Below are 27327 nucleotides of genomic sequence, written 5' to 3'. Positions count from 1 at the left end.
TAGTCATTTTGCCTCCCATGGGCAAAAATTAGAATTTTTCACCACCAAACACTTTCTCAGCACATGAATTTCATCCATTATTATTATGAATAATTGAGGAATTTTAAATGGTGGAGAGAGATTGCTTAATGGGTAAGTATGACACATGGGCCAATGGAATGGTGACATGTGTCAAATTTTCATCCATTTATAATTGGCTTTAGAAATCAGCACATAAACCCTCCCAACTCATTTCTCTTGGTTGGCCAAAGGAAGAAAAGGGAAGAAAAGAAGAAGAACAAAACCCTAGCTAAGAAATTCAAGAGAAATTCACCAAATTTCAAGGAATCAAGCCATCAAAGGTGAAATTTCTTAATTCTAGCTTGTGATCTACCTTTCCTATGCATTAGTTTGTATTTTTCATGGTTGAATCACAAGATATCATGAAGGATAGTGTGCTGATCAAACCTTAGGAGAGAGAATTTGATGATGAATTTAGTTAGAAAACATGTTATTCTAGTGTTTTTAGTTGTTTGGTGATGTGAAGTATTAAAAGCAAGCAAGAAAAATTCATGTTCTTACATCACCTTCATTGGTCGACTATTCCATGTGGAATATTGATGATGAATTTGATTGAATTTCAAGTGATTTGATTAGGAATGAATGATTTATGGTGTGAGAATCAAGCATGAAAAATTATATTGTTAGTGCACTCACCATGGCTGAATTTTTCAAGAGAAAATGTGAGGATGATTTTATCATATTTCAAGTTATTTAATTTGTGTTTGATGATTTGGAGTATTGGCAGAGAAATGGAATTATTTTGAGTTGAATTGGACGTATTGGTCAATTAATCGAGTGATAGATCGAATTAGGCCAATATCATTTTATTTAGGTACATAATTGAATTTATATTGAACATCGTATTTAGATAGTTACCCGAGTATTTCACATCCCATTTCATGCATTAGTATAGAGCCTGAATTGGTTTTACAACGGTTTAGCACAAATGTAGCAAATTGCTTATTGTGTATTATGTCTAGGTGGTGAGCATTCTGGCAAGAGTAAAGAGGTAATATCCGAGGATCCAGAATCAGAGTATCCCAAATTCGATTCTCATTACAGTGAATAACCTTATTATCGTCTTAATTATCTAAAGTATATTTTTATCCGATTTTGTAATTTTATGAAAAATGTGTTTAAATGAAATGATTTTATAAATTATTTTGAAATTTAATGATGACTTGAAAATGGAGTAATTGGAGACTACTTGCTGTATTGTAAATTATGTTTTGAATTGAATGGCTTATGATAATGTGGGCATAAATGGCTGGATGGGTATTTGTGTTGAAAATGTATAAACTGTTGTTTGCCTTGATAGGCTGGATAATGATAAAATTGCCATGTCTTGCTGTTGAATTTTTATTAAATTGGTGGTTTATAGATTGGTCACTGCAGTGGCTGGTTCTGTGGACTAGCCTTTTTGAGGGGCACAAAATTCGGGTATAATCTTTCCTCGGTTGAAGAGGCGCGTAGGGTAACTTCTGAAGTAAAACTTTAGAGTTCACTTCACGCTGAACCACCACATGTGTGAACCACCATGTGAGGGTGAACTCAGCCAACGCCAAGGAACGGCTATGTTTTCAAAATAAAAACATGATTTATGCATACATGACTTTTTAACAGCCTTGGTGGACTCGGTTGGGATAGCCCCAGACCAAGGTATCCCTGACAACTGAGTATGAGAATGATTTTGTCACGAGCCAAGCTTTTCAGGAAATCATAAGCCTCGTTGTTTATTTGGATGAAATGAATCTATTTTATCTTATTAAAATGAGTTCGAAATGCTGTGAATTATTTTTATGCTAATCTATTTTATATGTCTCCATTTACTCAGCTTTAGATATTTTAGATGATATTTATTTACTCACTGGGATTATATAATCTCACCACCCTCATTTTCACCCATTTCAGGCTTAAGATAGTCGGTAGATAACTCATTTCGTTAAGGGCTACAGTTGGACTTGCATCCTCAAAAACTGTAAGTTCACAGCCTTCATTACTTTTAGTCATTCGGGAGCCCACATGTCATTGTTAAATGTTTTGAATATCTGGCTGCATGTGCTACTATATGTAGCAATTTATTTTATTTTTACGCTATAAAAATTATTTACGTAGCATTCTATAAAAAATTGTTTTATGAAAAATTGAAATATTTTATTCATTATTTTTATTTTTTTCCATTAGCTATAATTTCACTTTAAATGAATGTTTTAGATATCTAAACTTATTTTCGGTTATGAGATGTGTAAATTTCTCTCATATACTACATTTTAGCTGGTTTCGAAAATTTTGGGAAAATGACCAAAATTTTCCTGTGTAATTGAAATTTCTCTTTGACTGTTTTTGAATTGAAATTGGTTCATATCACTTTAAAACATGATTTTAGTAACTAATACTCACAAGGAAAGCAAGAAAATTGATGTTAAGCCTTGCGAGGTTTCGATTAGCATTCCGAATAATGAATGTCTATCAAGACATCGTGACGGTTGTCACGAGCTCAATGGGAGTTACGGATCGTGACATGATATAAGTTAATTTATTTAACAAATATTTAATATATATGGTATATTCTACTGATATAATGTCAAATGAACGTGTGAGAAAAAGAGGAACATATAAACAAGTTACTCAGTCTGTTCAATTTCCTGTTGGTCTATCAATTAATTTTTTTGATGTACCCTTTGATGAAAACCCAATATTTTCATTTAGTATGCAACAAAATCCTATCACAACTAATACTAATGTGATCAAAGTTGTTAACAAAGTCAGTATTGATAATGGTTTAAACAGTAGTTATTCAGGTGATTATGAGCATAATGCTGATACATCTTATTTTCATTTTGAAAATCTATATGATGTTTAAATCATTGGTCATGAATCTCTACAGTCTTTAAAAGCATCTGATTTTGATTATGAAAATTTATATGATGTACCTATTATGGATGATCGATTCATGACAACTGTTATATCGAGGAGAATTCAAGAAGGAGAACTTCATGTTGATGGTACATGCATAAGTTTAATGATTTTTAGGTGATAGTATAGTCTTTTTGTATGATTCTCAAGCAATTTTTTGTTCAGATATTGTTTATGAATCTATATTTTTTGGCTCTTTTCAAAAGATCAAGCGTGTGATAGGATTCTTTCTTCTTGAGTTGTACGATATGAACAAGTAAATGAAAACTCAAACCAATTAAGGTTTAGTGGACATACAAGTAAGTGATGTGTGAATTATAATTTACTTTTCCTAATTTCTAAATATTAACTTTGTAATTTGTGTAACATATTATTTACTATCACTCACATAATAGGAAAACAATTTTCAACATTTAACTTTGGTGGACCAACCTCCGTTTGTCCCTTTTGTGGTGCTATAATGTGGTATGAGGAAAGAGTTTATACAACTCAAGCCACAGCTTTTTGTACATTTACATGATGCTATCAGCAAGGTACAGAGCGATTACCTTCATTTAAGTGTACACCACATTTCTTAGATGATTTGCTAGATTACAAAGGAAATAGTAGAAGTAGTAAATTTAGAGAAAACATTAGCATTTACAATTATATGTTTCAATTTACTTCTATTGGTGGTAGGATAGATAATAGTATAAATAATAATGTCAGACCATATATATTTAGAATCAATGGTCAAAATCATCATCGTATTGGTTCTTTACTTCCTACAATAGGACATAAACCAAAATTTGCACAATTATATATATATGATATTGATAATGATATATCAAATAGAATGTCTATATTTGCACATCAAAATACAAGTAATATAATAGATAAGTTTATAGTTGAAGGTTTAATCAAAATGTTTGATGAGACTAATGAAATAGTTAAAGTGTTGAGACAAGCTAGAGATCGGTGTGAAGAATCAGATAACATTTCAATTTAGATTAAACTACTTGAAACTCGAAATAATCGAGACAAAAATTATGCAACTCCTATTGGATCAGAACTTGCAAGATTGATTGTAGGAGATGTAGGAGAATCTGACAATTATCGTGACATAATAGTTGAAAATAAAACTGATGGACTTAAGCGAATAAGTGAGCTTCATCCATGTTTTATGGCAATGCAGTATCTTATATTGTTTCCATATGGAGAGGATGGATATAGATTGGATATTAGTTATTTTGACTCTCCTGTCAAGAAAAAACCAAAAAGAAAACATATTTCAATGAGGGAATATTATGCTTATATCATTCAGCAACGAAATCCTAGCGAAAATACATTGCTCAGAGGTGGTAGGCTATTTCAACAGTTTATCGTCGATGCCTTCTGTGCAGTTGAAGAAATGAGATTACAGTTTGTAAGAAATAATCAAAAAACTTTAAGGACTGAAGTTTATCAAGGATTAAGAGATGCTGTGTCGAGAGGTGATTTAGAAGCTAATGCAGTTGGAAAACGTATAATATTACCTGCAACATTTACTGGAAGTGCACAGTATCTATTCCAGAATTATCAAGATGCAATGGCAATCTGTCGACATTATGGATGTCCAGATTTGTTTATAACATTTACTTGTAATGCAAGATGGTCAGAAATCAATGAAGCTTTATCTATCATTCATGGCCAACAAGTATAAGATAGACCTGATATAGTTTCAAGAGTATTTAAATTAAAACTTCAGTATTTCATGGACGACCTTATCAAAAACAAGCATTTTGGACAAGTTTCAGCAAGTAAAGTTTTTGTATATATTCAATTGCTTAACAGTACTTATTTAATTGTTAATGTTCATTTTTATTCTCAATTATATAATGCTCATCATTTTAGTTTTTTTTTTGTTTCTGTGTATCTTCATGTTTTATAGTTACATATGCAATAGAATTTCAAAAACGTGGTCTACCACATGTTCATATATTGCTCTGGCTAGAATCTACTGCAAAGTGTATGAATGACAAAGATGTCAATAGAATAATATTAGCTGAAATTCCAAATAAAGAACATGATCTAGTCGGCCATGAAGTTGTTTCAAATTTTATGATACATGGACCATGTGGTATGTACAATCCTTCTTCTCCATGTATGACTAGAGGTAAATGTTCAAAAGTTTTCCCAAAATAGTTTCAGTCTCAAAGTATACTCAATGAAGATAGGTTTATTGTTTATAGAAGAAGACAAATAATCGATAAATCATGTGTTGTTGTCAAGAATAATGTTGAATTAGATAATAGATTTGTTGTGCCCCATAATGTTGATTTGATTGTTAAATATCAAGCTCATATTAATGTTAAACTTTGTAGTAGATCAAAAGCTATAAAGTATTTATTCAAATATATCAATAAAGGTCCAGACAGAGCTAGAGCAATCATTGTCAATAATAGTTTAAATAACAATATAGAACAACAAAATATAGTCAACTGTTTTGATGAAGTCAGACTATACTTGGATTGTAGATACTTATCGGCTTATGAATCATGCTGGAGAATGTTTGCATTTGATATACATTATCATCAACCAGCTGTTGAAAGATTAGTAATTCATTTACCAAATCAGCAAAATATCTGTTTTAATAATTTTGATAATTTGTATGGAGTGATTCACAGACCTGATGTGACAAAAACAATGTTCACAAAATGGATGAAAACAAACTTGTTGTATGAAGGTGCAAGAGAATTAATTTATGTTGAGTTTCCAACAAAATGGGTTTGGTCAAAATCTGAAACAGTTTGGAAGAAGCGACAAAAAGGAAAATTTATTGGAAGAATTACATATGTTCATCTAGCAGTAGGGGAACTTTACTCTCTTCGACTACTATTGAATGTTATGAAAGGTGCAATAAGTTTTGAAAAGTTAAGAACAGTACAAGGAATAGTCTATTCTACATATCAGGCAACATGTCAAGCATTAGGATTACTTGGCAATGATGAAGAATGGATAGAAGCAATGAGACAAGCTTTAGAGTGGGCAAGCAGTAAACAATTATGGCAACTTTTTGTATCCATTGTAATGTTCTGTGAAGTAGCTGATCCTACATCACTTTGGGAAAATACTTGCAAGTACATGAGTGAAGACATAAAATATAAACTAACACAAGCTTTTGGGATTGCTGAATATAAAGTTCCAGAAAATGAGATAAAGAATTTTACTTTGATAGCTTTAGAAAAAATCTTCAACAGAAATTCCAGTTCCTTATCAAAATTTAACCTCTCACTGCCCATAGAAGGTTCTTTGTACACATTGCAAAACAGATTAATTCATGAAGAGATGAGTTACAATTTAGAAGAACTTTTTAATGAACACTTACAATCTTTGTCAAACCTGAATTGTGAGCAATTGAATGTTTATCAGGCCGTTAAAAAGTCTATCAAAAACAATGAAGGTAAGATGTTGTTTGTTTATGGACATAGTGGTACAGGAAAAACATTTCTATAGAAAACAATAATTTCAGGAATTAGATCAATAGGAAAAATTGTTCTTGTTGTAGCTTCATCTAGAATTGCATCTCTACTGTTACCAGGAGGAAGAACAACACATTCAAGATTCAAGATTCCACTAAATATTGACGAATGTTCAACATGTCAGATCAAAAGAGGTACACAGCTTGCTTCATTAATTGAAAATACCAATCTTATTATTTGGGATGAAGCTCCGATGATTCACAAATTTTGCTTTGAAGCTTTAAATAAAAGTTTACAAGATTTACTGAGTGATAGCTGTCTAGACACTGCTGACAGACCCTTTGGTAGAAAAATTGTATTATTAGGAGGTGATTTCAAACAAATATTGCCTGTTGTTGAAGCTGGAGCAAAGTCAGATATAGTAGATGCATTAATAAATCAATCACTATTATGGAAAAATTGTTGTATATATGAGTTGAAGACAAACATGAGACTTCTGCAGTCTAATTTTGATGAACAAACTAGATCTGAAATTTCAAGTTTTGCTCAATGGTTGCTGGACATAGGAAATGGAAACATTTCAGCTTTTAATTATGAAGATGAAGATGAACCATGTTGGATTGAAATACCAGACGATTTATTGCTACCATCTGTTGAAGATCCGATAGAAGCTATTGTCTCAGCCGTGTATGACAAACTATAGGAAAAACTTTTCAGATTTAGATTACTTGAAACAAAGATCAATTGTCACTCCCTACAATGAAACTATTGATGTTATAAACTCATATGTGCTTAATTTGATTCCAGGTACATTTAGGTCATATTTCAACATTGACCAAATATCAAAATCTACAGAGCATTCAATGGAGCATGAACTGTTATATCTGGTAGAATTTTTAAACTCACTAAACTTTCCTAGAATTCCTAATCATTAACTTGATTTGAAGGTAAGTGCAGTTATTATGTTATTGAGGAACATAAATCAAAGTTCTGGACTTTGCAACGGAACAAGAATTCTCATTACTCAGCTAGCTGCTAATGTCATAAAAGGCAAAATAATCTCAGGATGTTTTGCAGGTAATGTAATATTTATACCGAGGATAGTAATAACAATCAAACAACAAAAATGACCTTTTGTATTTCAAAGAAAGCAATTTCCAGTTAAGTTATGTTATAGTATGACAATAAATAAAAGTCAAGGACAAACCCTTGATACAGTAGGTTTGTACTTGCCAAAACCTATTTTTACACATGGTCAGTTATATGTAGCATTGTTAGGAGTTACATCACGAAAGGGATTGAAAATCTTGATTCTGAACAGGGACAAACAACGATTGAATCAAACAAAAAATATAATCTACAAAGAAATTTTTGATAACTTACAACTGAGTTATCTTAATTTCCTGCTTTCTTTAACACAGTTTTTTATGTTTTGTCTGTTACATTATATTTCATTGATTACACACCTAATGCTTTGTATCTTTATAATATGTTATTTTCTGCACCATTTCTTTTGCAAATTGTTACTTTCATTAACATCTATTCATGTATTGCATTTCATCATTATTATTCATTTTAGCTATAGAATGAATTCTTATATTCAATACTTCTACAACTTAATATCTATAATCCATGACTGTATTAATCAAAGTCTTTACAAATTACAATTATTGTCTCAACTCACACCAAACTATCGTTTTCCATCTCACTTTTGCAGGAACAAATGGATTTTCAATATCTGACTGACTTGCAATTGTTCAAACCCCCAACAACAATCAAAGTCAAGATTCTTAGGATTTGGAAATCTACAACTCCTGACAATCCAGAAAATTTACTAAGTCTTGACTTCCTAGTTGCTGATGCCAAGGTAAATTCAGAACAATGTTTTCCCTTTTTTATTGCAAATTCCACTTAATTCAACAATAATAGAAGTTCCCAATTTAACTATTTCTGATACTTACAAAAAAATGTTATGCAAGCAATGGTTAGAGGTTTTGATGCACCTCTATTTATACCAATCCTAAAAGAAGGTTCTGTTTATCTCATCGATAAATATCGAGTCATGAAATCAAAACACAACTTCAATGTTCTTCCTGAAGATCTCATGATAGTTCTTTCAAGTATGTCAGAACTGAAAGAAATTGCTGAAGACAGCAATCAATATCCAGACTACTACTTTAACTTTGTGCACTTCAAAGATCTTCCTCACAAGATATATCAAAAAAAAAAAAGTCTTGACAGGTAATATTAAAAATACACTTCAGAATCAAACTTTACTTCACTGCAACTTTTCTGATTTCATTTTATTTGTTTTTGTGTTAAATAATAATAGATGTTGTTGGTATGGTAACAACAATAACACCTGTCACAAAAGTATAACTCAACAATAGAGATATCCCTATCCAGAAATGAGATATCTACATTCAAAATGCAAGGTAAATGAAAAACCCTATTTACTATCAAATATACAGAATCACATTCTCAAAAATTTTTAATTAATAACTTTCACTTTTTCATCATCTGGAACAGTTGTGAGAGCTTAAAGGTAGTATTGTATCGAGATATAGCATTATCTGTGCAAGAATAAGAAATACTACAGAGAAACACAAATGTTGTGCTTGCATTCACTAGATTAATGATTAAAACTTACATGCGTGAGTACATATCATTTTACTATTGTGCTAACAACATTCAATATTCTACATACAGAATATACTGACAAATAAGTACTGCAAATTTGTAGGATCATTGTACGCATCATCCTGTTCAGCAACAAGAGTATACATTGATCCATAAATTCCAGAAGTTGATGAACTCAAACACAAGTAAAGTCACCAGCACTTTTCCCATTATATTAAACAAGAAAAATCTACTTTAGCAAAAAAAAAATTAACTAACAGTTGACTACTGATTATTAGATACCAAAACGAACCCATACAAGTAGACCTTCAACTGCTGGAACCATCTACTCAGTACCACTTTGCACAACACTCCACATTCTCATATATTCATGTGGTTGATCTACTATCAATTGAACTAAGAAAGACATTGGTAAAATATACTTTCATTTTTTTCTACACAAAAAACAAGAACCAGTCATTTAATATACTTCATAAACAATAAATCATATTGTTTTTGACATGTATACAATATTGTTGTTCTCAACCACAAAATACCAAGTTTCAGCTCACTGCAACCATTATTAATGTTGAAGCGCCAAATGGATGGTACTATAATGCTTGCAATCAATGTGCAGCAAGTTTACGATTCTGTGCTGGCAAGTTTTGGTGTCCAATCCATGATGAAAAAACATCAGTCTTAACATAAGTATCTCTAAAATTTCTTTCCACTAACTACAGTAAAAAATATGTTATTATGAACTGCACAAATCACACAGTTTTTCCACTTTTACTACAGAATGATTCTGGAACTAACAGTTGAAGATCTCACTTGAAAAATTCAATTGCTTGCTTTTGGTCAGCAAGCTGAAAAATTAATTGGTGCTACCATCGGTGAGTTAGCTGTAATAAAAACAATAAACAAAATGGTTCTCCCTCCTCTTGTAAAGCATTGATAAACACAAGAAGAACATTCAAAGTAGGGCTTACAGGAAAAGCAATTGAAGTTGGACTCACAAATTTCAAAATATTTGATTCAACCAACTGCACAGATTCCACAGCAGACACATCCGCAACTTACAAGGGAACAAGCTCACTAAATGAACAACCTACATCTTCTTAACTAGCACTACCAACAATCCAACATATCCAATAAGAAATACCACCATCACCAACAAACGCATAGGTAGCAAATGAATTATTTTCAGAAGAGTCTACAGGAAAGAAGATGAAAATCAAATAGGTAAGCTCTTCCAATTATGTTATTTTATCTTCAAATAATAACATCATCAAAACAATCAATACTTATGTCTCTCATTTCAACAACAGATGCCAAGCACCAGCAACATGATCAGAACCAAACTTTTTGGATAGAAACATAAGTTTGACCATATATCCCACATCTTTTTTGTATCTCTATGCTATAATGATGTAAATGAGAAAAATCAACAAAAAATATCACAATCACATCATTTTGTATGGCACTATTTTGCAACTCCTGTTAATATATCTGTGACACTTTTGTATGTATATATTAAGAACTGCAGCAAGACTTCTTACTTTATAAATATGTAATGTACGTTTACCATTACCTCTGTTTCTTCAACATTTTAATTCTCCACAAGTACACAAATATGTTTACTCCTCTACATGCAATGTATTACTATTTAACAAAATAACAGTTACACAAACAGTCTATTTTTCTGTTTAACCAAACTAAATAATTTTTATCATTTTACTTAATAAACATTTCTCTATTGTTCAAAAAATTTCCATTTAACTAATAACCCGTAGCAACGCTCGGGCAATCTTCCTAGTTAATATAATAGAAGTTGCTACTTAGTTAGTTATCAAAATTAATTAACATCAAGTTTTAAAAACCTTAAAAAAATTAGAAACATGAATCCCTTTGGAAGCTATGCACTAGAATCACTCGTTAGATACCTTTATCTTTGATCTATATTAGATCTTTAACTTTTATCTTAAATAATAATTGGTGTTATTAAATTGAAAATTAAAATTTCATATCTTAGAAACTTTAAGAATTTTGTTTTAAAATCACAAAACTTTCGCTTTTTGAAAACATATATGATAAGTTAAAAATGGTTATCCACAGAGAATTTACGATCCAGAAAAATAAACCTTAAGTATGTGCTTGATTGGCTACATATAAAGCTAGCAATTTGTATTCGAGTGTTTTAATCATTTAAACATATAATATTAAAAATTATATGGGTAATAATGATTACGACATGATTAATTAAACATGTTTAAGATCTTAAATATGTACACATATACATAAAAGTGTTACACGATATGACATGATTAACGTAGTTTTTAAAAAGGTCAGATTAAATTTTATATGACATAATTTAACACGATTAACCCTTTATATATAATCAACATGATTAACTTGTTTGATTTGTTTAAGAAATAATAACTGTTTAAAAAATTAGTTTTTATTTATAATTTATTTTTAACATACTTAAATGTAAAAATTAAAACTCTACTGTTCAATTTTAGAATTAATAGTCATAAGATTAGTAAACAAACTATGAAAAATTCAAATGATTTCTATCATCATTAACCATAATAAAGCACAATTATTATGAATTACGAGTTTTCCAGAATCAAAAGGAAAAAAGAAGCAAAACAGGTTAAATGTGTCATGCCATACAGGTTGATATGATTACACAATTAATTAAACAGATTGTATTTGGGTTAAGTGTGTTAATCCATTTAAGACAAAAAATTATCGTGTCTTGAACATATAGTTGCGTTCATAACATGAAATACAATTACCCTAAATATAAATACAGTTAACTTTGTATGTTCTTATTATGTTAACAAGTCATGTCTGAATCATGTTTCAATAACGATTTACTTTTTTTAATAGTATTAACTATAACACCCTAGTCTATGAAAAGGAATTTAAGGAAGAAAGTTATGTTTGCCTAGTGAATTAGGTAGATAGAAGTACATATGGTTGATGAGTGATTTCATCTATACATATATGCCATGAATTGTAATTGCAAATTGTGATTTAAGTATGCTGAATTTATTGAGTATATGTTATGATGCCACATGTGCTCATGAGTTGATGTATGAGAAGTTAAATAATATGAACTTGTACGGCACAAGTATGTTTAGTGCCAAAGGAACTAAATTAAATGACCATATGTGAATATGTAAATATGAATGCATATGCATGATAAAATGCGGTAAAGTATGTTGCTGATCATTAGAATATGCGATATGGAATGCAAATAGATGCACACTTGAGCTTGATCATATTAAGTATGACTTGTGTGTATTGGACATGAACAGAAAATGAATGCATGAATATAAGTATGATGAGAGTTTTCATGCATTACAAAGAGAAACAGCCTATAATGGGACTTAGCTTGATTGAAATTAAATGTCCAAAGAATTGATAAAGAATTGATTATACGTTGAGATATATTTTGATGAGTTTAAAGGTATGTTTGATGATTAAATATGTAAGGTAAAGTAGAAATGTTCTTGACATTTGAAATGCTTGAGTTTATAATGTTAAGTTTCCAAGGATAATGAGTAGAATCCTGATAACTGTGATGTTAAGTTATCAAGGATAATAAGTAAAACCCTTGGAATTGTGATGTTAAGTTACCAAGGATAATCAATAAAGTCCTTGAATCCACGGTATTAACGATAATACCCGATATCCTTGTGTTATGGTTTTAAGTTACCAAGGATAATATTCAATATCCTTGAGCTGTAGCTTCCAAGGTTAAGACTTAATATGTTTAGTTTGTAATTCTAAGTTACCAAGGATAACAAGTAATATCCTTGAAAGCATGAAAATGTCTAAGGACAAAATTTAAAATAATGACAAGTTTAGAAGACCAAATTGAAAATAATGAAAAGTTTGGAGGACCAAATTGAAAAAAAAATATATGTGAGGACTAAATATGAAATAGAAGAAAAAGAAAGGGCCTATGGGCAACATGCCCATGGGTTGACATTAGAAGAATGTTTGCCCAAGGAATTGACCAAAACTAAGGATTGTTTTGAAACCATCTTTGGGCAATCTGCCAATTCAGTTTTTGAAGTAAAGCTTTGATTTTTATTCTGCCCATGTTCTCCAAAGTTCCTCCCTTAGTCTTCAAGCATCAAAACTAGCAATTTAAGGCTAGAAAATGGATAAATGAGATGAGGACAAGCTCCATTAATGCATGAGCTCTAGTTTGATCGGTTGATAATTCTACTTTGATTTTGTTGCAGCAAGTTGTTTTCCTTGGTTGGAGAAATTGTGAAGGTTTTGTTGAGTTGAATTTAAGCCACCAAGGTAAGGGTTAGAATGCTTGAATGCTAGGCATAAATTAGGGTTTAAAGCTACTAGTTGAAATATAATGAATTAGTTCAAGGTTAGTAAACAAATGTTGGAAATTTATGGATGTTTATGAATGCCAATAAATTAAAGAACCTATTTTATGCTTATGGGGTGCTAAAAAGCACTAACAAGCTCAAGGAGTAAGCTAGAAAAGAGGTAAGGCCTATGTGAATTGTGTTCCTATCAATATAATTGAACTAAGTTAGAGCTGAGATATAGCAAGAATATGCTAACAGAATATCGAGAAAAATGAGCTGAAGAAATGTTGAGTACTTGAATATGTATTGATTATTATATGATGGTTTAATGCTAAATTGTATTGGAACTTAAAGTCTGGTATCTAAAAAGCTTGGATAGTTGTTGTGATAAGCATGATTGGTTGAATACTATGTAAGCAGCCACTAAATGAGTGTATATTGCATCTAAATGGTTTTGGAAAAGCATGAAATGAGATTTTAAAAGTATGATGCTATGTAAATGATTTTATAGAAAAGTGCATGGGAACAAGCTATTTTGAACTGAATTCTATGATATTATCTGAACCTTAAGTTAGGGTGAAATGTTTATATACATAAGTATATGTTAAGTTATGAATGGTTTTATGAATTTATGTGCATTGAAGGGCATGGTAGTTGAGCTTCATGTCATATGGATATATGGTAATTTATGACTAAATGTTAAGTTTTGTAGGTATGATGTTATGCTTTGCATCATGTGAATGATATGTTATATGATTGTTATGTTTGATGATGCATTGTATGGCCTTGGTTAGGTAAAAGCAAAGCACCAAAAGAAAGGGGTTGGAATACCCATTTAAAGTAAGGGTTGGAGTACCCTAAACGAGCATTTAGCTTCGGTAGGGTCGATAATACCATTTGAGACACATGCACGATGATGAAAGTTAAGTATGCCTTCTGCTATGAAATTGCAAATGATGTATGCAATGTTGTGTATGTTATGATGGGTAAAACCTAATTGCTTAATGTTTATGTATGTTATTATGTATGTTATGATGGGTAAGACCCAATTGCTTAATGTTTATGTATGTTATTGATAACTTTATGATATAAAGTTAATTAGGCTTAATTTTGATAGTAATTTAGTAGTTCTTACAGTAATGCATAGAAATTAGTAAGTTTTATTAATTATTTTAAATTAGTTAATTTAGATGAGTCAATTTAATCTTAGTTAATTGTATGCTTAATATGGTGTTAATGTGATTCAAATAAGTTGTTATTGATTTATTTGTGTTTTAGTAGGTGTTTGATGAAAGAAGAATTTTAGTGGAAGAAGAAAAGCAATTTCAAGGTGTAGATTTGCATTGTACATATTTTGGTATTTCAACTATAACTTTCTTTACAGAGCTCCAAATGAAGTGATTCTTGACCATTGGAAAGATAAGAGAAAAAGCTACAATTTTAATGTTTACCACTTCACCTAGTTCGGCTTGAAAGATAGTCAAAAATCTTATTGAAATTGATGCACTGTAGCAGTCTTAGAGCAATTACGATTTCTGTTAATTAATTGGGCAAAGCTGCTGCCCACATAGTCTGATGAGGAAATCTCAGCTGAAATTAACTTCTTTCTTCACCCAACTTGACCTAACTTCAAAGCCCTATAAAAACAACATTTTGGAGGACTTTCGGGAGAGAACAAAACACCAAATTGATAGTTGAGTTAAGCCATAGAGTCATTGAAGATAAGAAGAATTTGAAGGATTCAAAGAGATTTGGAGATCAAGAATACAATTATGGAGTTTTTCTATCTTTTTTATTCTCTTATTCTCTTGGTTTTGTTTTTAATGAGTAAATTTTATTTGATGATGATGTGTAATTTGATGGGGAACTAAACTTTTTTATCTAAGATTATGATTGAACTCAATATGTAGTCTGATTTATTTATCTCTTTTTTATTTATGTTTGATGGATTTAAGTTGTTTATTTTATTTTGTTCTTAATACTTCTAATTGCCTAATCATCAATTAGATTGAATTGGAAACCTAAGTTAAACCTTGACGAAGGAGATTTAGGTAGACCTTGAATAGATTAGCGTATGATCAAATACACTTAGTTGATTAGGTGGTTTGATTTGCATATAAGGTAGACATACACCTATAAGCCATACATAGCCAAAATTAGAGCACGAACTTAATGAATCTTTTTTCAATTTAATTTGCATAGACATATAGTAAATTAATTGAGAGAGGTATTTTATGAGAAACTTGACAGAGACTTGTAAATAATTTAGGACTCTAGGTTTGTAACTTAATCCATTAAACTGAGTTAAGAAAGGGAGACAATAATCAGATGAAGTATTAAGGGATATCATAATCTTAAGTCTAGTAGTTAAGTGAGTTTTATAAAACAAATTTACTATTTAATTTTAGTTTCAGTTTATTAGTTTATTTTTAAAATTTTAATTTTAATTGTTTGGATAAGATTAAGGTGTTACAATTTTAGAAGTTAACAGTAAAAAGTAATTCAATTCTCTGTGGGATCGATACTCTACTCATTACTATATAATCTTTGTGATACGTATACTTGTGTTAGTAGAAAATTGAACAATAGTTATGATGAGTAAGACCCAATTGTTCCAAGGTTTATGTACTGAAGTGGAAACCAAGAAAGGTAAATGGTAACTAAGGTTAATGCGCAGAAGATTAATATAGAAAAGGCTTTGATAGCCCAAAAATGGATACATGTGTGCAAGATTCTGCACATTAAATTGAGATATAGAGATAGGTCAGGTAATATTTAAAAGCTTCCTAAGAAGTCTGCCCATTTACTATATCTTGGCACATTATAGTTCATTATTGTATAAATTTGTATGTAAGGTACGAGCTAGGTAATATGCCAAAGCCTATGAATGACACCAATGGGTGAGTTTAAGATAATACATGTAAGTTTTTATTGGGTTGAATTCCAAATGTATCATGGATTTGCTTAGGAAAATGTGCATGGTTTATAAACCTTCTAGAGCTGTTGCTTGTTCCCCTCTATATCACTCACTGAGTAATTGTACTCACATTTTTAAACTCTCATGTTTTGTAGACTCGAAGCTACTTGAGATATAGACATGTGAGCGATTTGTGTGCACAACATGGTAGACTCAATGACCAAGGCATTCAATAATACCTTCTGCACCTAAGAGTCACTCCACTGGTAGTCAATTGTTAGTCATGTTATGTGATTGGCCATGTGACCTTACGTGTAAAAATGTATGTGGGTTATGGGACATCAATGAATTGTCTAATATACATTGATGTAGCCACGTGTTGGCAAATGATAGAAAAGTTAATGAAATACCTATTATAAGTAACAACACATGTTTTAGCACAATGTAATGCTTTGTGCATGTGTAAAAAAAAAGTTATGTATGTTAAGTATGAATTATGAATTAGGGTTAAAAGTTTCAATGATGGACTAGAATATGATGATGAAAGTTAATGAGGCTTACATGGGCTTGTTGGATTATCTCCATCGGGTTTTCATGTCGATTATGGCTCGGGATAGGGTTTTGACATTAACTAAACCATTCATTAATGAAATTGTAATTTATTTGCTTTTATTTAGTGTTTGTGATAACTTTATTAAGTTTAGAAAAATGATATTTTATTTCTATTATATATTGAAACTCCATATTTGCTTTTATGAAGGTATGAATTTGAACTCTCGAACCTTTTACGTTACATTATTATATATAAAATCTACTAAGTGTACTTCGAAACATTACCTCTAAAAGGAGTAATTTTGGGTAATCACTCAACAAAATTTTGGGCTTTACTAATCTAGAATGGGTAAAGGTGTGTGAATTCAAATCAAATCGAAGAACCAAATCAAACCAAAGTGAGTTTGATTTTCTTGATTTGGTTAGTTCGGTATTTGGTTTTTTTGATTAATTAAGTTCGATTAGTATAGTTTAATTGGTTTGGTCTTTGATTTGAAATTTTTCTAATTGAAGTAACTAACTAATTGAAGTGAGTAATACTAACTAACCGAAGGGAGTTTTAGTATGTTTTATTCTCAATTGATGTATGAACTCCATGTTTTTCGTATGTAAAGTCTAAAATTAAGTATATAATATTAACTCCATAATTTCTACTAATAATGCCTTTATTAAAGGAATCAATTATATTGAGAGCAGAGACTGTGTGTATACATTTACCTAAAGAAAATAAGTAAGCTTTGAGTTCAAAAAACAAAAGAAAATTATTCATTTTTTTGGTCAATATTATTCATTATTCATTCATTATTATTCAATTACGAAAACAAAACAAAAGAAAATCTCAACAATTAAAAAACAAAAAAAGAAAAAAATCTCAACATGAAAACTAGAAAAAAAATGTCACATCCTCACATTTTTTTCTCTCCATCTTTATGAGTTTGGTTTTCGGTAATCGAACCAAACTAATTGAAGTAGTTTGATGTTTGGTTTTTTATTATTACAACTACTTTGATCCAATTTCGATTTTTTAAAGGAATAGTTTGGTTTCGAGATTTTCAAAACCGATTTCAGGAACTAATGTTTGCATACCCATTTTGAACGGGTAAAGCTAGAATATCAGCGTCTTCCAAAGAAAAAAAAAAGCTAGTCTATTTGTAGTAAGCAATTGACATCATTTTTGGGTTCAAAGATGATCCATAGCCCAAATAGAAAACCAGTAAACTGGGCCTCCATATTAAAAAAGGTTACGAGGTCCGGACTAGACTCCCGTTATTGATAAGGGGTAGGCAACGGGGAAATCAAGTAGGGCTAATATCGTCAATTCAGATTTCCTTTCCTACTTTCTTATTTACGTATCCTGCCATTTGCCCCCTCCTCTTAAAATCCCAATCTGACTCTCTCTCTCTAGCTGGTCGGTTTCATCTCCCAACGACAACCCGAAAAAAAGAAAAGAAAAAGCCCCAAAAATTTGAGATTCCTCTTCAAATCCAAAAAGATTCAATCAAAAACCCTAAATCTGCTCTAATCCGATCCCCTAACCCTTCATTTTTCTTTCGCCCCCCAAAATTTTCACTTTCCTTATAATCTGTCATGGCCCTTATCTGATCCTAATCGGTAAAATCCTTTACTTCGCCGCAGAAAAATGGTCGAATTTTCGATTTTTTATTTGATTAATATATTTGTATTTTTTTTAATTTTTTGTTTGCAGAATTTTTGTGGATTTTGGGAGTGAAGTAAGTGAGGCATGAAGCGGGAGTTGGAATTCGGATTGGAGGGTTCACTCGGTCCAACTCGGGAGTCATTGACTCAGTCTCAAACTCAGGCGAGGTCTAGTACTAGTTGTAAGAGAGTTAAAGTTACTCAAGTGAATGGTTACATTGTTTATACACGAGTTAAAAAGTCAAGAATTAATTGCCGTGATGAATTTTCGGAAAATTTAGAAAATAAGAAGTTTGAGAACTGTAATGAGCAGATTAATGGTGTTAAAGAATGTTTAGTTGGTGAGGATCAGAAGAATAAAACTCTGATTGAAGTTAGTCATGGGAACAATAATGTAATTGAAGATGTAATTGGAGGTAGACCGGGAAATCAGAATGTAGCTGGGGAGAATGTGTTGGTTAAAAATGTGGTTGATGAGAGCTTAGTTGTTCGAGATATTGGTGAAGGGGGTCCATTTGTAGAGGCTTCAATTGAGGAGAGTCGTGTTATTGGAGAAAATGCCATTGTAGGGAACCTTGTAGTTGAGGAAATTGGAAGAGATGGTAGGCTTGTTCTTCAAGCTAGGCTTGGTGAAGGGTCCAGTTATAATTTGGCAATGGTCATGTCTAAAGATGAGCGAAGCAATGAGCTGGGAACGTGTCTGGTTGAGGAAGGAGGTCTTGGAGAAGCTTCCATGCAGATTGTTGACAGTAGCGAAGGGAAGACTGATTTGCTCTTGAAGACCCTGCGGAGGTCTAAACGATCATTATTGAGACCTAAGGTTGAACCACTAGACAGTTTGGAGTGCGAACAGCACACTGTTGAAAATGTGTCAGTTTCAAGTTTTGGTGGAGAGGAAGCCGCTGAAGGAAGTGATTTGACTACTCCAAGGAAGAATTTGGAGTTGAAAATGTCAAAAAAGATTGCACTTAATAAGTGCCCAATGACAGTTAAAGAGCTCTTTGACACTGGTTTACTTGATGGGGTTCCAGTGGTTTACATGGGTACAATAAGTAGTAAGGTAATTCTTTGATGCCCCTATTATTATTTTTTCTAATATAAGGTTTCTGTCATTTGTTTCTTTTAGTTTAGAATTTAAATGTAGTGCATAGCTGAAGGCTTACTATTAGTGGTATTATACTTCCAGACAGCTGGTCTCCGGGGCATCATTACAGATGGAGGAATTTTGTGTTCATGTTCTTTGTGCAAAGGCCGCAGAGTAAGAAATTTCTTTTCTACAATGTAAATTTGTGTAACTCCATGACTTAATAAATGCTGTTTTTTTAACTTCTTGATGTGTTTTTATTTCCTTAATAATTTTAGGTTGTTCCACCTTCCCAATTCGAGATTCATGCTTGTAAACAATACAAACGTGCAGCACAGTATATCTGCTTTGAGAATGGGAAGAGCCTGCTTGAGGTGTTGAGGGCATGCAGGAGAAGACCTCTGCATACATTGGAAGCGACAATTCAAAATATACTTAGTGCTTTACCAGAGCAAAAGTGTTTCACTTGTAGAAGATGCAAAGGTGACCTTTTCTCTTATTAACTATATTATTAATGACGGGCAAGTAAGTAGAACGGTTTTGATTGTATTTGAATCTTATTCTTTATTGTCATTCACTTATTTCTAGGTTCATTTCCTGTAATACATGTTGGCCAAATAGGGCCACTATGCAATTCATGTGTGGAGTCAAAGAAATCTCAGTGCAGTACAATGAGTGCACCCAGTGGAGTTGCTAGGTATGCTTCTTTAAGTGTTGCTTTCTTAAAAAATTAGTAACATGATGTCTCTTCTGCTATAAAGTTTACTTGGTTAGGGATCTTAATGTTTGTCATTAAGTTGAATTTTCTATTTGTATTACAATTGCACTGTTCAGGTGTCTGAATTTTGTACTTTTATCATTGGATGTGCTAAAGTATTTGTAATATGCACTATCTGTTATCAAGCATTTATTATTATTCATTACCATGTAATACCCTTTTAGGGTGTTGGATTCAAATCTTTGTATGATATTGATGGCATTTTTTACTGTCATTCAGCCATAATTGATCGGTACATAATAAAAAAAAGGGGCATGTCAAGTTTATTTGACTGATATCTATTTATTATGCATACTGCTTCATAGAAATGCAACCTATTCATTTTTACTTGGGAGGATATTAAACTGAATTCAGTATGAAATTAAACATAATTGAAGTTGTAAGGAAATGCTAGAATGATGTTTGTTTTTATATTTGAGTTAGTTTCCAGTATTAATGTCTATATACATTATTTTATATGGTTGTATTGTGTTATTTCAGATTGCAAGAACCAGTATTGATTTCACATTCCTCTGGAAGTTCTTCAGTGGGTATTCTTCCGCAATCAACGAGTCAATGGAAGATGACAAGAAAGTTAGTAAATTTTATATATTGTTGGCATGCTAACTGGTGTGAAATGTTTCCAGATATTGTTAATATAATCTTTTCTTAATGCGTATTAGTTCTTGTTTTAACATGCATTTTCCTTATTTTATTTGTTTTTTTGTGTGTTTATTGTTTCAGATCACAGGAACCAGTTTTGATGTCACAGTCTTTTGGAAGTGCATCATCGAGTGTTTCTCCACAAAATAAAAGTCAATGGAAGAAAGCAAGGAAGTTAGTATCTCTTAATATCTTTTTGAATTTATTTTTAGTGGCATCTTTTACCATCCTTTTTGGCTCATAAAATTATTTGTTTTAAAATGATGTGCATTATTGATTTTGAATGCCTTCTTTTCATGTGCCTCCTACATTGTTTCAGGTCATCAGAGCTTGATGTGACATCAAATTCTCCCCATTGTGCTTCATTATGCATTTCTTCACAAAATAGGAGTCCATGGAAGACAACAAGAAAGTTGGTGACCTTTTATGTCTTATTGTTGTCATTAACTATAGCATAATTTTTTCTTTAATTATTTTCTTTCCGTTTGTGTGAATTAAATGGTTCTATTTGGAAGCAGTTTAGTCGTAGATGGTAGTTTAAAAGTTAAATAATGTTCCCTTTTTTTTAATATAGTTTTTAATTGGTGCATCATGCTTCCATCTCTATGTTATTTCCAGGTTAACAAAACCAGGGTTATTCACAAAGTCCTTGAAGAGTGCTTCAGTGCATATTTCCTCACAAGATAAAGCCCAATGGAGAATAAAAAAGAAGTTAGCATAATTTTTATCCTTTTTTTTTTGTCATTTTTAATGATGGCCGGTTTCTAACTTCTGTTCACTTCCTATGCCTGCAAAGTTTGGCCTCGAGACACAAGGACCTGTTTTTAGTGAAGCTTCTTCTCATAGTCTTTTGATTTTTTCTTCGTACTTATTCCCTTTGTGTGCTTTTGTTGGAATTTCTCAGGCCAATAAAACCAGTTTTGATGTCAAAGACCTTGAAAGGTGTCTCATCGCCTATGTATTCACCCAATGGAAGTCAATGGAAGATGACAACAAAGTTGGTACCTTTTTAATATATTTCTGGAGTAAGCTTTTACTTCCTTTTCTGATGTAATCTCCTTATCTTCTTGGAATTGTTAATGTCTATAGAGATCAGCGACTGCATAAGTTGGTATTTGAGGAAGATGGATTGCCTGATGGAACTGAAGTTGCATACTATGCCCGAGGACAGGTAATTGAGACAAAAGTAATTTATTTTATGCCTTTGTATCTCAGTGGTGTGTAAAGTGTGATTAGTTTTAATGGGCAGAGATTGCTTGAGGGTTACAAAAAGGGCTTTGGGATATTTTGTCGTTGTTGCAATTGTGAGGTATTGTGCTTTTATTGCTTGAGCTTCAGAATTTCTAAATTACATTGGGTGTCTGTTTATGCTCTTTCCTTTTTATTGTGCAGGTTAGTCCCTCACAGTTTGAAGCTCATGCTGGTTGGGCTTCTCGTCGAAAACCGTATGTTTTCATAGCAGATGCTTTACAGTTTTTTTCCAAAGTTACTTTATCTTTGTTAAGTATATCTTGATTATATTTGTGTCTTTTGGCAGCTATGCATACATTTACACATCTAATGGGGTGTCTTTGCATGAACTGGCAATATCTCTCTCAAAAGGTCGTCGTTATTCTGCCAAGGATAATGATGATGCATGCATCATTTGTGCAGATGGTGGAAATCTTTTGCTCTGTGATGGATGCCCAAGGGCTTTCCATAAAGGTTTGATTGTAAATATCAATAATTTCTTTAAATTTTAAGTAGGAAATGCACGGGTGGGTGGTTTGATCTTGTTTTATTGGTTTCACAGCTTTACTTTGTGGTATAGTTTGGACATTGTAAGGTTTTATTTATTTGTCTTTGGGATTTCAGGGATTGATATGAGCATTTACTGTTTTCTGTATTGTTAAGAACGATAAATGTGGCAACCTGAGGTCTCTAATCCCTACACCTGATATGCATGAGATTTACTGTACTAGACTATTGGCATGGACTATGTAGATGATAAAGAATTTATATATTTTACCTAGAGAAGATAATAAGGAAAAAAAAAAAAACAAAGAGAATAACAGTTTCTCAAAATGTGCAGTATGATTTTTGAATGGAATGTTTTATTTGAAGAAAAGGGGTAGTGGAAAATAAACAGGAGAGGTGGAGTTCGAGTTGTATGAAAGACCAAACTCTGTTAAATTTAAATAGAGACTTGAGTTGTTGGGGACCAACTCAGTCAATGGCATTACATATTGACATAGAGGTACTCTCTCTTAGTCTCTCTGGTGCATGTTTAGATGTTTTATAGTAATTTTTCTTGGCAAATTTTCTTTACCTAGCCCTATTTATTTTATTATACTTCTATAATTTTTAAACTTTAAGAAATTCAAAACTTGGTTTCAGGTGTATCCTTGCGTATTTGCACTTATTGAGATATACTCTTCTGTTTCTAAATCTCAAACAAAGATGGTTGTGCTTAAAGTCATTGTTTTGTTTTTGTGGTTTAGTTTTCTGTGGCATGTCAAAGACTATTGTAGTTGCCTCTGAAGATTAGTTTGATTTATCTAATTGATATTGAGTAGTAACTTTCTTGATCTATGCAGAATGTGCATCTCTACCAACAATTCCTCGTGGTCGCTGGTACTGCAAATATTGCCAGAACATGTTTATGAGAGAAAAATTTGTGGAGCATAATGCTAATGCTGTTGCTGCTGGAAGGATTTTAGGAGTTGATGCTATAGAACAAATAACCAGCAGATGCATACGTATTGTGAAAAACATTGAGGCAGAACTTAGTGGATGCGCATTATGCAGGTGATGGATACGCACTAGGATGAATCTGATTGAAGCTTATAGTTTTAATAAGGCTATTTTTGTACAGTTTGCTTGGACCTTTTTTTTATTGTGACGTTTCTATAAATTTTTTTATTTCTGTCCTCAATACCCTTTGATTTTGCTTGAAATCATTGTTTCTTTGATTTTATAGGGCATGTGATTTTAGCAAATCAGGATTTGGTCCTCGGACAATTTTACTGTGTGATCAGGTATAATGTTCATTTTTCATTTCATCCTGTTATGTAAATTGGCTCTCAAGTTGCTAAACATGTTTTTCTTTTTAATTGTTTTTCCACTGATTTGGGCACCTTTTTTTTGTGTGTTTTTATTTTAAAAAATAATTTTGGATCAGTGTGAAAAAGAATATCATATTGGCTGTTTGAGGACTCATAAAATGGCTGATCTAAGGGTACGTACTACTATTAATATTGTTGTTGTACCTTTGATTATTTGATATGAAACACTTCATTCCTGATGCTACTTGTACCTTTGATTATTGGACGCTATCCTATAAAGGATGAAGATACTGATGTCACTTGTACAACAGGAAATACCAAGAGGAAAGTGGTTTTGCTGTTTAGATTGCAGTAGGATTCATTCTATACTGCAGAAGTTGCTCATTCGTGAAGCTGAAAAGCTTCCAGACTCCCTTTTGGATGTTATACGGAAGAAGTATGTGGAAAAGGGTTTAGATGCTGATATCAATATTGATGTTAGATGGAGGCTTCTTAGTGGCAAATTTGCTTCTCCTGAAACTAGATTGTTGCTTTCTCAAGCAGTTGGTATCTTCCATGTAAGTCTTGTTCATGTTGTATTTAGATGTTTCATTCTATGAAAAATGGTTGTTGCCACTGTTGATAAACAGTGCCCATGCAATGTTTTTCTGTAGTTACTGCAATTATCGTATGTTTGTTTTTAAGTATTTATTTTGAATGTATGCTCTCTGGTTGAATGTGTTGCATGGAAACGTCAGTAGCACTTTAATTAACCTTTATGCTTCTTTTTCTCATTCTTTCCTCGTTTTCTTTGTCTTTTAATTTTCATTTTAACTTCTACTACAGTAATAGGGAAAGACAATATAATGAGTTTATATAGTTTATATATGTTTATCTTTTACTTTCCTAGAATATGCTTCTTTTATTTTGCTAATATCATTAAAATTCGGAGGCATCTCAATTTACCTTGCTTTGACATTATTATGCTGGAGCTTGTGGCATATTAATATTATCTATAGAAAGAAAGTGATTGGAAAAATTTAATTCATAAGAGTAATTTATCCATGAGGCCAAAGCTATTGATAAGTGGATGCATTTTGTTTCTCTGGCTTAAAAACATCACACTTTATAGCTACTTTGATGCCTCTGCATAGGGACTGCTTTAATGGCTTTTAGGGGATATGAGAAGGTAAAATCCAACTAGATTTATGTGACAAGGATTTTATCCTGCCAATTTGAAACATTGCTTGGCAAAATTCACTTGTGATTTGTATGTTTCATTTCAAACTGCAATTTTCTAGTTCAAGACAATTTTACTTTCTGGGACTCTGATTTAATATGCTAATTAAGTGATAGGCTATGTTCTATTTGTCAAAAAGTAGAAGATATGTGAAGCCATGGCTTGCCTTATTTTACTGAAATTTTTCTGATTTTCTCTCTTTTTTCCTTTTTTAAAAGGAATGTTTCGATCCTATAGTTGATGCAACAACTGGGCGTGACCTTATCCCATGCATGGTTTATGGGTAAGCTTGAGACTGTTTCTTGTGCTTCAATAGCTGGTTGCACATTAACACGAGTGCACCGTCCAATTTTTTTCTTTGACAAATGTGCATCTTTCTTTCTCTTCCTCTCTCAGAAGGAATTTAAAGGGCCAAGAATATGGGGGAATGTACTGTGCAGTATTGACAATCAAGTAAGGCATATTTGCATAAAATTTAAAGCTTTATATTATATACTTTTGCTATTAGAATGTTGACAATATTCTCTTTTGCTAATGCTGCAGCTCATTCGTTGTATCAGCTGGAATAATTCGAGTTTTTGGGCAAGAAATTGCAGAACTTCCTTTAGTTGCGACAAGCATTGCTAACCATGGGAAGGTGAGGCTAATGGATCCCAACTTTTGTCTGTATGACCTTTTCCTACAATTCCCACCTCTTCTAGATGGTTCTAGTCAGCTGGATTTCCAATTGTCTGCTATTGTCTGGCTATGTAATTCTTTCACACCAGTGGCAAGTGGGAAGGTTTTCAAATTTGGGATTGTGGGTGCAGGATATAATTTGTAATGTAGGATTGAATATTAAGGTTCTTAGGACCTAGTTTAGTTGGGAACACACTGGCAATGAGAAAAACACAATGTAAGAAAGGAATACAGTTGTTTGAGTTCCTTATGATGTTAGGAAATGATTAGTTTCAAAGTATAATATATATATACTAGGCAGTTGCTGCATCTTTTATCACCTGTTTCAATATCATTCTTAGCAATTCTGATTTAGTGGAGCTAAATTACATTACAGGGCTACTTCCAGTTGTTGTTCTCCTGTATTGAGAAGCTGCTGGCATTCTTGAATGTCAAAAACCTTGTGCTTCCAGCTGCTGAAGAAGCAGAATCAATCTGGACAGATAAGTTCGGTTTCAAGAAGTTAAGACCAGATCAGGTTTGTTAATACATCATAATGCGCTTATATTCTGTTGTGCAACTTGGGTGCTATTTTTTTTTTTTTGAACATTAACTTGGGTGGTATTGGTACTGGAACTTTACATCTGCCTTGTCCTTCAGCTTGGTGAATATAAAAAATCCTGCTGCCAGATGGTGATTTTCAAAGGAACTTCCATGCTACAGAAAGAAGTTCCTCCCTGTCGTGTTGTTAATAGTACTGAGCCTACAGTGTCATATAATGAAGTGGAGTAAGGCAGAGCTAATTTTGTAGCAAAAGGAAGTGCATTTCTCTGTTTTTTGTTTCCTTTTGGTTTTTTTTTTTAAATATTTAATTTGTGCATGGAAGTAGACATTGAGGTGTACATAAATGTGTTATTCTGTCAGTTTAAGGTGAAGATAAAGTGAGCTCAAGTGTGAACTGGAAGGAGCTCCAATGTGAAGTGCTGTTAAAATTTTTCTGATCCTAGTACCGTTAGCAAAGCAGAGGGGCAAAAGACTTGAATTTGGCAGAATAGTAAATAGGTATTCCAAATTAGTGGGGTTTATATTTTGATGTCTTTGATCTTTCTGTAAAGTCCATTAGGACTAGAGTGGGGTTGGATCTCTAAGTTTGTTTACTAGCCTTTTAGCTGAGAGGAAAACGGAACAACAATGGACAGAAGTCTAACTTCAATGTTAAAGCTGTTGTTTCCTTCATTATTTTTTTATTTTTCTTTGTCTCACACAAATGTTGGCGATGTCTGAAAAAGGATATGTAAACAAGTAAGCAAGAAATTGACTGGATAACTTATACGACAGTGTAATTGATTTTAGAGTTACAAAAAAGCGCTGTCAAGTGTAGGTTGCCTCCCACTTTTGTGGTCTAAGAAACA

The 27327-nt window shown here is 32.1% G+C and overlaps 1 protein-coding gene and 1 long non-coding RNA gene across 3 annotated transcripts; both read left to right on the top strand.

The window, feature by feature from the left end:
- LOC108662172 lies at window positions 302-4705 on the top strand. Its single transcript, XR_001927963.1, has 3 exons — window positions 302-341; window positions 1023-1103; window positions 4341-4705. It is a non-coding gene; the product is annotated as an uncharacterized LOC108662172 (long non-coding RNA).
- On the top strand, window positions 18137-27160 carry LOC18598089. 2 transcript variants are annotated; one of them, XM_007027454.2, is made up of 23 exons: window positions 18137-18446; window positions 18541-19551; window positions 19678-19749; window positions 19854-20058; window positions 20164-20272; window positions 20834-20926; window positions 21077-21169; window positions 21315-21407; window positions 21614-21706; window positions 21900-21992; window positions 22085-22166; window positions 22245-22304; window positions 22388-22440; window positions 22533-22699; window positions 23572-23782; window positions 23955-24012; window positions 24156-24212; window positions 24351-24596; window positions 25477-25541; window positions 25655-25711; window positions 25802-25895; window positions 26313-26453; window positions 26576-27160. In XM_007027454.2, the coding sequence occupies exons 2-23, from the start codon at window positions 18577-18579 to the stop codon at window positions 26705-26707; spliced, it is 3249 nt and encodes a 1082-aa protein (XP_007027516.2). In that variant the 5' UTR covers window positions 18137-18446; window positions 18541-18576; the 3' UTR covers window positions 26708-27160. The 2 variants fall into 2 exon arrangements, with proteins under 2 accessions (XP_007027516.2, XP_007027518.2); XM_007027456.2 differs by lacking the exon at window positions 22245-22304.

This window comes from Theobroma cacao, chromosome 5, assembly GCF_000208745.1.
Source record: "Theobroma cacao cultivar B97-61/B2 chromosome 5, Criollo_cocoa_genome_V2, whole genome shotgun sequence".
Classification (NCBI taxonomy): domain Eukaryota; kingdom Viridiplantae; phylum Streptophyta; class Magnoliopsida; order Malvales; family Malvaceae; genus Theobroma; species Theobroma cacao.
Note: the sequence above shows the minus strand (reverse complement) of the source record. Positions and strands in the feature narration are given on the sequence as shown.